General features: G+C 37.2%; 1 protein-coding gene across 2 annotated transcripts in view; it reads left to right on the forward strand.

Annotated features, from left to right (window-relative positions):
* TAOK3 (TAO kinase 3) overlaps window positions 1-13,085 on the forward strand; it is a 179,483-nt gene that overhangs the window by 128,462 nt on the left and 37,936 nt on the right. For both annotated transcript variants that reach the window (XM_068562825.1, XM_068562826.1), the window contains 3 exons: window positions 486-567; window positions 6,884-7,051; window positions 9,686-9,892. In XM_068562825.1, the coding sequence (XP_068418926.1) occupies window positions 486-567; window positions 6,884-7,051; window positions 9,686-9,892 (457 nt within the window). The remainder of the gene's footprint in view (window positions 1-485; window positions 568-6,883; window positions 7,052-9,685; window positions 9,893-13,085) is intronic.

Raw genomic sequence — 13,085 nt, forward strand, 5'->3', positions numbered from 1 at the left:
AAATGGAATTTTCAAGAGAGAAAGTGTTTTCATCCAGAAAGCATATTCCTAGGTTCTCTGTCCCTTATGCTTCAAGTTTTACTACCTGGTTATAGGTTGTGGGTGATGGAAGAGTTACCAATTGGTCATGAAGAATATAGGCTTGAGACTTATGAGTGTTGTTATCTTTGGAGAGAAAAATGTATATAAAACCGTTGTATATAAATATAGTATTTTTCATTTTATGATATAACGATTTGACCTTGCTTATATAATAAGGTATGTATATATGTTAACTAACTTGAAACTGTCCACATGCATTATCCAAAAGAATTAATTTTAGATACCTTAAACTTGAAAATGGTTCAGTTCTCCTGACATTCCAAAGTATTTTAATAAAAATCTCCTAAAATATAAAAATTTCCCTTGGATGAAAATTATTTAAAGTGATCAGTATGTTCTACAGACCCTGATTTTATTTTCTTTCAATGTATTTGCACACACAGGACAGACTCCTTTAGGAGATTTGTTGACTACTGCTTGCAGAAAATGCCTCAGGGAAGGCCAACATCAGTGGAACTATTACGGGTAATTTTTCAAGTTTATATTTGAGGAGGGGGATTTAAAGTCATGTTGTAGTGGAATATAGTAAATCATTCCCGTGGCAGCTCATCATGACAAACTGGATTAGAACATACTGCCTTGTCATTTATCCAGAGATAGTAGCTAGGCATAGAAGTAGCAAGATATGTGCTATATGTTCCCCGCAGAAAGTTTTTCCCCCATCTTTTCCCCTTTTCTTTTTTCTCCCCCTTCTTTTTGCCTTGTGACAAAGAATATTTCTCCTTGCTCTGGTCATCATTGTGATGTTCCTGTGACTGATATCTGCATGAACTCTAATGCAATGTTTTCAGGACAGAGACTGCCAGTGGTTCAGATACCAACTCTGGGATTTCAGTTAGGTTGTTGTCAAATCATCAGGCAATGAAGATATGTGATAAACATATAAAACAGACATTTGCATAGCATTGCATCACACATGTTAACTGCATTCATCTGATTTAAACGTAGCATTTTTGAGCATCTCTTTTCATGTAACATTTTATTATAGGCTTTATATACATAGGCAATGTGTTCCATTAATATCAGTGAAGTATGTGGGAGTCTTTTACAATATAAGTATCTTTTATTGGCCACAGAATAGTTCAGCTTACTTTAATCTTTTCTGCGTATGTGTTTTTCAGCACTTTTTTGTTTGTTTCTTTGTTTGTTTTAAGAAAAACTCAGGATTGTATTGCCTAAATTTGTGAAGGTTAAAAATGTCAGCTGCCTTTATAATTGCACCTTGGCTAAGTCACAGATTCTTGGTTTACATTTTCTTTTTCTCAGAACTCTTATTCTGTTATTTTCTGGCTTTGAGTGTTCCTGAAGAGGTAGGTCTGAAGCTGACTAGTTTTTCTACCCAGAAGTAAGTTTTTTCTTCTTGTGAGTAACAGGCCACAACAATATGGTGACAGAAGCAACAAGGCAATGGACTCTACCTTATTCTCTTTTGGTGTAGAGCCATCACATATTCTAGACATGGACTACAGACAACAGAACACCAGAAACACAGATAATATGTTTATTACTTTGAAGGAGACAAAGATTTAAAAAAAAGGACACAAACAGCACTGCCATAAAGAGAAAAAAATTATAAATTTGGGCTATAAATTAAGGAGAAAAAAAAAACCTCAAAGAAGAGATACTACAAGCATTCAAAGATGATATTTTAGGGCAACAGACAACAAAAGGATATAAAAAACAAATGGGCAGAGGGAAAGAAAGAAACGAAAGAGAAAAATTTAAATATAGATTAAGGGACTTCCCTGGTGGTCCAGTGGTTAAGACTTTGCGTTCCCAATGCAGGGTGTCCAGGTTTGATCCCTGGTCAGGGAACTAGATCTTGCATGCCGCAACTAAGAGCCTGCATGCCACAACTAAAAGATCCCGCACACGGCAATGAAGATCCCACATGAGATCCCGCATGCCACAACAAAGACCCAGCGCTGCCAAATAAGTATATTTTTTAAATAAATAAATATAGATTAAAATCATACCATAAGCAACGAACTAATATAATAAACCAACCCATTTAGGGTGTTTCCAATGGTAGATAGTCTTAGGGAAATAAAATTAAATGCAAAAGAAAAATTTCAAAAGATGATTATAGAGAACATGACATGTGTGGAAGACAGTGGAGATATATATTCCAACCTATTATTCCTAAAGAAGAAAGCAAAACACATGGAACAGAAGATATTTAAAGATATACCTGAAGAAGACTTCTTTGGAAATAAATGTTTGGATCTTTATTTGATTTGATTTACTCTTTATTTGATGGGCCAAATCAAATGAGCCTACCATTTAGTCAACAGTGTTTACTGATTGTCTACTGTGTGCCAAGCACTGTTCTAAGCACTGAAAATCATACAGTGATACAAAGAAAAAGATAGTTCCTGCCCTCCTGGAACTTATATTCTAATGAAGGAGTAAGAAAACAAACAAATGATTTGATATAATGTCAGAAAAATAAGGCAAGGACCGGGATAAAGAGTAGAACTTTACAAAGTTCTAAGGAAAAGAAAATGTAAACCAAGGATTTGTGACCCAGCTAAGGTGCTCTTCAATTTATAAAGGCAGCTGACATTTTCAAGCCTTTTCTTCTCTTAAAAGCTTCTTCTTAATTACTCAGTAACAAAATCCAGCCAATCTATTGATGAAACAAAGAGCAAGAGAGAAAGAGAAAGGGATGGAGGGAAGAAGGAAGAAAGAGTGAATTAGGAACTGGGGAAACTTGTAAAAGGACTGGTGGCGAACATTAAATTTAAGTTTGCTCTCTGATATTTATTTATTTATTTATTACTTATTTACTATTTATTTAGCATCGTAAAGAGACTACATTCTTCATTTTGGAAAGACAGTACACATTTTAGAAGATTAAAAAAATAGTGGAAGGGAGAGAATGAAAAGTAAATCTTCCCCTTCCAGGCCCTTCTCTAGAGTTAGCAACCGGTGTCACTAATTTTGTACATGTCCTTCTGGAGATATTCTACGTATATGGAAGTAAATATTCTTTTTTATTTTTGCACCAGTGGTAGCAAACTATAAACGCTGGATTTTTTTTAACTTTATAGTGTGTTTTGGGTATTGTTCCATATTACTACATGAAGAACTATCTCATCCTCTCTAATGGCTCCATTATATACTCAAATGGACTGTAGTTTTTATAACCAACTCATTTATGGTGTTTGCAGTCTTTTGCTATGACAAACTGTGCTGGAATGAATATCCTTATGCATGTGTCATTTTGTACCTGTATATACAGATATCCAAAGAATAAGTTCTTAGAAGTGGAATTGCTAATCAAAGGGAATGTGGATTTTAAATTTAAATAAATATTGCCAATTTTCCACCAAAGAGGATGCCCCAATTTATGGTCCATTAACAAAGTACGAGTACCAAAACTTTTTGAGCTTCTAGTCAGATCAGTGAAAAACTTTTCTCACTGTCATTTTAGTTTGTATTTCTCATTGTGAATTAGACTGAGTATCTTTCATATGTTGACAAGCCATTTCTATTTCCTTTTCTATGAACTCTCTACGATCTTTGCCCATTTGTCTGTTGGGTTGTTGGGTTCTTTCCCTTATTAATTTGTAGTAGATCTTGCAAATATTTTCTTCTTATTTCTCTTTTGATATTCTTTATTCTGGGCTTTTTTGGAGAGGTCATGCAGATGTTTGTTATAAGGAATTCAACTTTTTTTTTTTCTCCAGTTGGCTATCTTGCTGTTCCCAAATACTTTTAAATAATCCATCTTTTCCTCACATTTTCTTCCTGATGTTAAAATGTAACCTTCACATAGGATTAATTTAAATAGAGAACTACAGTAAAATCATTGCTGTGGTCAAAAAGCAGAATGTAAAACTTATAAACATTGACAGTGTAAAAATTGAAAATGTAAAAATAATAACTAGAAAAAAGTAGGGGTAGGAAAGAAATGTAAATGTACTAATTTTCCTGCTTTTCAGGGTAGATGGTCAATAAATTCTTAAATTGAAAGTCTTTTTTAAGTAACTCTTATGTCTTAAAGCTTTTCACAATCTTTTTTCTTCTTCCCTTAACTTTAGAGGACCCTTTAGGAACTGGTAACTCTTGGTGAAGAAATTATAACTAATGTTAAGCAATTATTTTACTTCAGACGCTTCTAATTCTATTAAACTCAAATACACCTTAATTTAATAGATTATTCTTTAAATTACCATGTGTAATAAGTTTCTCATGTAAAATTATTTCTGGGTATCCATCATTCTGAGAGAGTGAGAGAGAGAGAGGGAGGGAGAGTGTCTAAAATGTTATTTCATGACTTAATATTTATTTCTGGGTGGTGGAATTTTGAGTGATTGACTTTCTTTTATGCATTTCTCTATTACTTAAATGTTCAAAGTAAACATATTTCCAAGAACAAAGAAAGCATTCTTTGAAAATGATCTGAGAACCTTTTAACTGTATGGGTTTAGAGAACAGTGAGGAGATGGGATTGCAGGCAGAGAGAACGAGAGCAAAGACATGCAGGTGTGAAATGCACAGCACGAGGCAAGAATGATTTAGACGTACGATGCATTGGGTGGGAAGGAGGAGTAGGACTAGATTGGAACCTAGAAATTCAAGCAGGAACCCCCTGTAAAGGGTCAGACTTTACGATGGAGGCAGTGAGATGTTTTTAAGACGTTGAGTATATCAGTTTTAAAATACTTAAACAAGTAAGGGTTTAATTACCTCCCGAAATAAGAAGTCCAGGACATTGGGAAAGCAGTCCAGTGATGTAAGCAGCTCAACATCTCCTCCTCTCTCCCTACTTTACCATCCTTAGTATGTGGCCTTCATCTTCTTGGTCACAAAATGGCTCCCCATCTCCAGGACTCAGTTTTATTCCTGGCGAGAGAAAGGAGGCAGGGCAAAGAGCAAAACAAACGCCTTCTTTTCTTGTGTCTTGCTTTTTATTCTGGAAAACAAAGCCTTCCTCTGGGTCTTCTGCCTATATCTCATTGACCAGAACTACTGGTCACGCTATTAACTGCAAAGAAGGGTGCAGTCCAACTCTTTTACTTTCTACTGCTTACAAGAAAGGAAGGTGAGGAAAAGAGGTTGGAATGGAGGATAAATGGGCCATAGTGTCTGTCACAACAAATGATATGGTCAAGTAAGTGGTAGAACACCAGGAAACAAACCCCCAGATAAAGAAACCTGGGTTGCAGCTCTAGCTCTTCCACTGTTTAACTGTGTAAATCACTTAACCTCTCTGGGCCTAAATTTCCTCACCTTGGAAATAAAAGAATTTCTAAGAGCTATTTCTGCTCTGAAATTCAGTATCCTAGGTTATAGCTTGAAGTTTACTAAAAACTGATTTGCTCTTATCTAATTGCAAGCACTGGAGTAGCAAAATAATTTACTTTCTCCCTTTCGTCTCCTCTTGAAATATGCAGGCTACACTTCCTTCTGGGAATGGTGTTTCATTTTCAGAAAGGACTCTTTGCAGAGGAAGAGATATTTTATAAAAACGGGAGCAAAAGCCACAATTCCCCGGACAGCAAAGTCAGGGTGAAGAACCACAAGACATACAGATTTTTTTCTCACAGTGGTCCTGCTCCTCTTCTATATCTGTTTAACTTATAAAGAAATTAAATCTATTCCATCATCTAAGGCTACCACATTACATCTCATTTTCCCAATATCTTCAAATTATAATTTCACGTAAGTGAATTTTCCACGTAACTGAAACTTTTCCTTTAAAAAACAAAATTCCCTCCTCCTACTTTTGATCATTTTCTGTGGTAATCTTGTCAAAATACATGATGTGCTTCTCTGCCTTCTTGAAGAAAGCGTAATGAATGTACTTTCACTTCTTGATGGCTCAGAAACAATAGCATTTCATGAAGTCTTGTAGTATAAAAGAACTGTATGAAGAACATTTGCCCCTTTGCAAACTAGCCCACAAACCTTGGTTCATTCTTATTTGGTTGGTTGGTTGGTGTGTTAATCATGGAATTTCCCTCTCTCTACTGTCAGGCAGTCAGAGAACTTTCAAAGGACTCTTCTTTCGGCAACAAGTAACCCTCTAACAGTTCTCAGTCCTTTATTCTCCCACTTCTGTTCCCTCTTTCTAAACTGCTATAGACTGAGAAACCAGGAAACCAGAATATGTCTTAAAGATCGTTGATAATATTGAAAGTGAAGCCCATTTATACCAAGAAAAACTTAAGGACTTTGGGGCGGATATTTTTACTTCTCGGAGACCCTTTTCCCTTATTTCTGGTTATACAGCTCTGTAAAGAGAAGATAAAGTTGCCAGAATTCTGACTTCTGGATATATGGAATAGCTGCCATATTTTCAAGCATACGCTATATATGACCACAGAAATAGAAAACAAAATATACACAAGTCTGTTTTTAAAAGGGTAGCATAGGGTGGGGAAGAGGATTGAGGCAGATTATAACAAGAATATTCTATGCTCTGCATTCTTTTGCTTATTATGTAGTGTCAGATTTGAAAGTCACAAGCTCTCAGCTACTATTTAAAGTTCTAGTCATTGTTACTACTTGTATGGTAAAGTAAACCTCAAGAATTCTCGAGTAAATTCTAGGACAAGTCCACAAAATGGGGCTTGAGGAAGAAGAGAAAAGCATAGTTACCGCTCTATGAGATTTATAAAGATGACAGGCTACATGAAATGAAAATCATATCTTGTTATTTCTTCAAAATCCACAGAGCTGTTTTATGTCTATTTACTTTTATATCTAAATCTAGCACCTAAAAATATGTCTCCTCATCATCAGTTTCTGTTTTTTCTCCTCCCTCAATTAGCATGACTTTGTTCGACGAGACCGGCCACTACGTGTCCTAATTGACCTCATACAGAGGACAAAAGATGCTGTTCGTGAGCTAGATAACTTACAGTACCGGAAAATGAAAAAAATCCTTTTCCAAGAGACACGAAATGGACCCTTGAATGAGTCACAGGAAGATGAAGAAGTAGGTTGAGTTTATTTTAGCAGGCACTTATAGAATGCCTACTATGTGAAAATGTTCTGGACCGGCGCGCTATGAAAAACACTTTGGGGAATAACAATGTAATTGATGTTCTCTGCCTTAAGAGGCATGCAGAGTTGCAGAAGAGACATTCATAAAATAACTCTTATATAAGGCAAAATATGAAAAATGCTGTAGAGGGAGAGCACACGGCAGGGGTGCATAGTGGGGAGAGAAAAAGTCATCAGCTGGTGGGGATTAGTGAAGAGGTGGGCCGTTTTTGACAGGCAGGCCTAGGGTATTTTAGACTCAGGGAAGTGCGGTGCTTTAGGAATATTATCCTGGCATCAGAGTGTAAGATGGATTTGAATAGGTAACATTCTGGATAATAATCCATGCAAGAGGCAGTAAGGGTAGTGTCTATGGGAATCAGGGGAAAAGGAACACTTAAGAAACACTGCAGAGGTAGATTTGATAATACAGTGCTTCTCATTGACAGTGACAGATGAGGAGGAATTTACGGTGATTCTGAGCATTTGAGCCTAGGTGACTAGAGTATGTCAATACCAAGAACAGAGAAAAAGAACCAAGGAGAAAGAGTAGGTTAAGCATGATTTCAGTTTGATGCCTACTGATTCTTAAGTTCCTGGCATCATATGCTACTGACACAGTGTACAGATGGAGTTTTTAAAGAAAGATGACTTTCTGGTTTCTCATTCAAATAACTTAAGAAGGATTGGTCGAAGGGAAGGGTAATGACAATTGGGACACCTGAATGGAGATGTCTAGCATTTGGTTGGGAAATACAGATCCAGAACATAGGAAAGAGGTCTGGGTAAAGGATAGTTGGATGGGGGTCAAGGAATTAAAATGATGATGAATCAAGGAGCTGAATGTAGAATGAGGCGAGGGTCCATGCCACATAAGAAGAGGGAGACCTGGTTGATAAAGGCATCACAGATGTTACAAGCGTACACAGCTTCAAGGAGGGAGCAGCCAATACCATCAGATGCCACAGAGCAGTCAAGTTAAATAAGGACCAGAAACAGTGTTAACTGGGTTTTACAAGTAGGGCCTTCTTGATGACCTTAGTAAAAGCAGTTTTACAGGAATAGTTAGGATAAATAGTAGATTACCGTGGGTTGTAGAATAAATGGGAAGTGAGAAGGCAGAGGTAGTGAAAGTTGGTTATTTTAAGATTCGTAAATTTGGCCAAGAAGGAAAAGTGACAGAGGGCAGTAGGTAGAAAGGTACATACATATAGGGCAGCCCTCTTCATATTTATATGCAGAAGGAAAGGAGCCAGGACAGAGGCATTGGAGATAGAGGAAAGAGATGCAGTTAAAGAAGTAGGATCTCACGAAGTGCATAACAGTAAGAGCATTAGTGCAGGGATTAGCCTTGAACAAAGGACTCCTCTTCCTCTAAAAATAGATTAAAAAATAGGAAAAGAATGAAGAATGAATTTTAGTTTAGCTTTTTAATATAAAAGAAAATAAAATTATTTTATCAATAATTATAAAAATGAAATTAAGAAAGCTGAATTGGAATATCAAGTCTCTTGATTGCATATATACAAATGAGCCCTTTTAATTGGGAAAATAAATCTATTAAAAATATAATGTATTAAAAAAAATATATATATATAATGTATTATCTGTCATTTTAAATTACCCAAATTACGTTTGTCAGTGATTCCTTACATTACCATGGCTAAGTAACAATTCATTACCCAAATGACGTTTGTCAGTGATTCCTTACATTACCACGGCTAAGTAACAATTCATTACCCAAATGACCTTTGTCAGTGACTCCTTATATTACCATATGGCTAAGTAACAATTCATCAAAGTTATGTATGTACAGCATGGTTCTTTGAAAGTAGGGTTCTTTTGGAGCTAAGTTTCTTTAATTATATTATTTAATCTTGTATCGAAAGGTATCCCACTGTGATGGATAAATTATATGTTCTGATTATTTTATCACTTCTCAAATAGTAGTCTTTGGACGAGTAGTGATGAATACCAGTATTACTTGACAGATATATTTAATAAGATTACAGAGGTAAGCATGATAGAATTGCCTGAGGGAGGCAGAATTTAATTACCTGTCCAGGACAGTAGAATTAATATCCCTGCTTAGATATGAAGTTACTCAGTAATGACTTGCAAAGGACCATATTGTTTGTCAAATCTCTGAAAGCTCTCTTCACTCGCTTTGAGTTTCAAGTGACAACTGCCGTGTTTGTAGATATCCTAGAGGTCCCCTGTTCAGTAGCCTGCGGTCTTTCCCTAGCACCCTGATGTTCCTGAAGGTCTCTCAGAAACCTGGCCTGGTTCTGATTACCGAATAGCAATACAATAATATGATAGTCGCATATGACAGAGGAAAGCCCTGGCATAGCAGCATTTGGAGCCTTATGACCCATGTCCAAAATAGCCCCTGCGGAAGGCATAGAAGAGAATTGGAGGTGTCAGAAAATGGTAGGGGAGCCACTACATTAAAAGTTTATCGTTGCAGATTTGGCAGAAAAGCAACTTGGCACTGCAAAATTGAGTGTACTTAATAGCTTAGTCAATGGATTGGTACTTTATCTCCAGTCATTTTTTTTTTAACCCGAGTGCCCCATTTTTATAGGACAGCGAACATGGAACCAGCCTGAGCAGGGAATTGGACAGCCTGGGCAGCAACCATTCCATCCCAAGCATGTCTGTGAGCACAGGCAGCCAGAGCAGCAGTGTGAACAGCATGCAGGAGGTCATGGATGATAGCAGCTCGGAACTTGTCATGATGCATGATGACGAAAGCCCAGTAAATTCCAGTTCCTCTGTTGTGCCCAAGAAGGTAAGTTTCATGGTCCCCTTCACAGCACTAGGCTTTGCCAATCATAATGAAGCCGGCTCAGGTCACCTAGCAGCCAGCTATTTTAGTTCCCCTTTTACAACTGAAATCTGGGACTCAACCTAGCACATGATAGTTCTTTTACGGTAAAAAGATAATGTAGGACTAGGCAATCTGTATCTGTGCCTATTTCTTTTATTATTATTTATTTATTTATTTATTGGCTGCATTGGGTCTTCGTTGCTGTGCGTGGGCTTTCTCTAGTTGCAGCGAGTGGGGCCACTCTTTGTTGCAGTGCGCGGGCTTCTCATTGTGGTAGCTTCTCTTTGTTGCAGAGCATGGGCTCTAGTCACACGGGCTCAGTAGTTGTGGCTCACGGGCTCTAGAGCGCAGGCTCAGTAGTTGTGGCACATGGGCTTAGTTGCTCCATGGCATGTGGGATCTTCCCCAACCAGGGGTCGAACCCATGTCCCCTGCACTGGCAGGTGGAGTTTTAACCACTGCGCCACAAGGGAAGTCCCTATGTACTCATTTTAATAAGTATCAGTGATCACAGTCTAATTCCAGTAGATGAGCAAGTTTAAGAATTTTTTTCACTTAGACATCTATTAGGTGTGCATTTTTCTTGGGAGAAAAAGGAAATTGAACAGGTAAGGATGAAGCATGAGAAAATATATTGGTGCCCAGTCATGAATAGTGGAGGGATTACATTTATTTTCTGAACTGATTAACTTATTCATTTATTCAACAAACATTGGTGGGGGCCTTTATTATCTGCTAGGAACTATGGTAGGCCCTGTGGATAAAGACAAAACAGACATGATGCCTTCATGGAGCTTATTATCTGTGGGGGAGATTAAGCAAATAATCACACAAGTAACTTTATCATGTAATTATAAAACTTGTTCTGGGTAAAAGGAGGACTTAATCTAGCAGGGAGTAGGGGAAAGTCTCCCCAATAAAGTGACATTTAAGCTAAAACTTCAGAAATAAATCGAAGTTAGCTAACTTGGGGTGAAAGATTGGGGTGAGTCAGGAAGCAGCATGTACGAAGGCCCTGTGACAAAGGGAACTTTGTATGTTCAAGGAAGAAGGGAAGGATCTGAGAGATTAGAGTTTGGTGAACTACGTAGAAAGTGAATTGAGACCAGAGAGACAGCAAGGACCCAGATTATTAGAAAACCATAAAAGCATTTTGAGGAAAGGAATGATAGCATGCAGATGCGGAAATCTGCTAAGAGTTCAGCATTGTCAGCTGTCCTTCTTTGAACTTGGGCAAGTGGTCATGTATTTGAAAGGTTGAAAAGAAGGTTTTGCTGGGCTCTCTTTCTGGAAGGAGCAATCATGGATGTTGATAGAGATCGACTTTTTCCTTTCCGTTACCTCTGGGGCTCCGTGGGGATAGAGAGCAGAAGAAGAGGAATTCTGTTGGATCTTTTTACTCCCGGACCTCTCAGATGAGCACCCAAAATTAGAAGAGAGACTCTGCTGGCATAATCAACAAGAAAAAAGGCGCTGGTCTTGAACTCATTGGGGGTTTTAATTTTAATTTTTACATGCCAGTATAGAGCTTTCTTGTAATAATATGGGCCTTTCAATACTTTTTTCTCCTTGGTGTAATCAGTTAAGAAAACCAGATGTTAATTTATAGTCTGAAATATCAACTGAGTAAAAGGGCAACCCACAGAATGGGAGAAAATATTTGCAAATCATCTATTTTATAAAGGATTAATATCCAGCATATATAGAGAACTCCTAAAACTCAACAACAGCGAAAAAACAACCTGAATCAAAAATGAGCAAAGGACTTGAATCAACATTTCTCCAAAGAAGATATAAAAATGGCCAGTAAGCACATGAAAAGATGTTCAACATCATTAATTATTAGGGAATTCTAATCAAAACTACAGTGAGATACCACCTCACACACATTAGGATGGCTACTATTAAATAAAACAGCATATAACAAGCGTTGGTGAGGATGTGGAGAGATTGGAACCCTGGTACACTATTGGTGGGAATGTAAAAGGGTGCAGCCACTGTGGAAAATGGTATGGTGGTTCCTCAAAAAATTAAAAATAGAATTACCATATGATCCAGCAATTCCATTTCTCAGTATATATCCTAAAGCATTGAAAGCAGGGTCTCAAAGAGATTTTTGTACACTCATGTTCATGGCAACATTATTCACAACAGCAAAGAGGTGGAAGCAGTGTAAATGTCCATTGACAGATGAATGAATAAACAACATGTGGTATATATGTACAATGGAGTATTATTCAACCTTTAAAAGGAAGGAAATTCTGCCATATGCTACAATGTGGATGAACTGTGAAGACATTATGCTAAGTGAAATAAATGTGCCAGTCACAAATAAATGTGCCAGTCACAAATAAATGTGCCAGTCACATGCCACGGAGCAACTGGGCCCGTGAGCCACAATTACTGAGCCTGCGCGTCTGGAGCCTGTGCTCCGCAACAAGAGAGGCCGCGATGGTGAGAGGCCCGCGCACCGCGATGAAGAGTGGTCCCCACTTGCCGCAACTAGAGAAGCCCTCGCACAGAAACGAAGACCCAACACAGTCATAAATAAATAAATAAAAGAACGTGAATTTCTTAAAAAAAAAAAAAAAAGTATAATGATGGTTACTAGAGATTGGGGGAGGGGATAAATGGGGAATTGTTATTTAATGGGTACAGAGCTTCAGTTTTACAAGGAGAAAAGAGTTATGGGAATGGATGATGGTGATAGTTATACAACATTATAAGTGTATTAGCACTGAACTGTACACTTAAAAATAATTAAGATGGTAACTTTATGTGTATTTTACCACAATGAAAAAAGGAAAAAACTATAAGCAGGCTAGAAGAATAGAATATATTATATATAAAAACAATATTAAATAATGGTATGTCTTCATGAAACCCATTTAGTCCTATACCTGAGCTTAAAATTATATTATCTTTAAACACAATAGAAGTCAATTATTCAGAAGTTTCATTATTTGTTGGTTTACTTGAATTCCTAAAAGTTTTCCACTTGGGAACATACATAAAGTAGGATCTTAAACTCCCAATAGAAAGTTTTATATAGTGGACTGTAGGAATGAGGAAACTAGTTTAAAGTTCTGTCTGCCACTGTTAGTTTTATTTTACTTCGGACAAGTCACAAACCTCTCTGGGCCTAATATTCTCC

The sequence above is a fragment of the Eschrichtius robustus genome, chromosome 14, assembly GCF_028021215.1.
Source record: "Eschrichtius robustus isolate mEscRob2 chromosome 14, mEscRob2.pri, whole genome shotgun sequence".
In the NCBI taxonomy this organism is placed as follows: Eukaryota; Metazoa; Chordata; class Mammalia; order Artiodactyla; family Eschrichtiidae; genus Eschrichtius; species Eschrichtius robustus.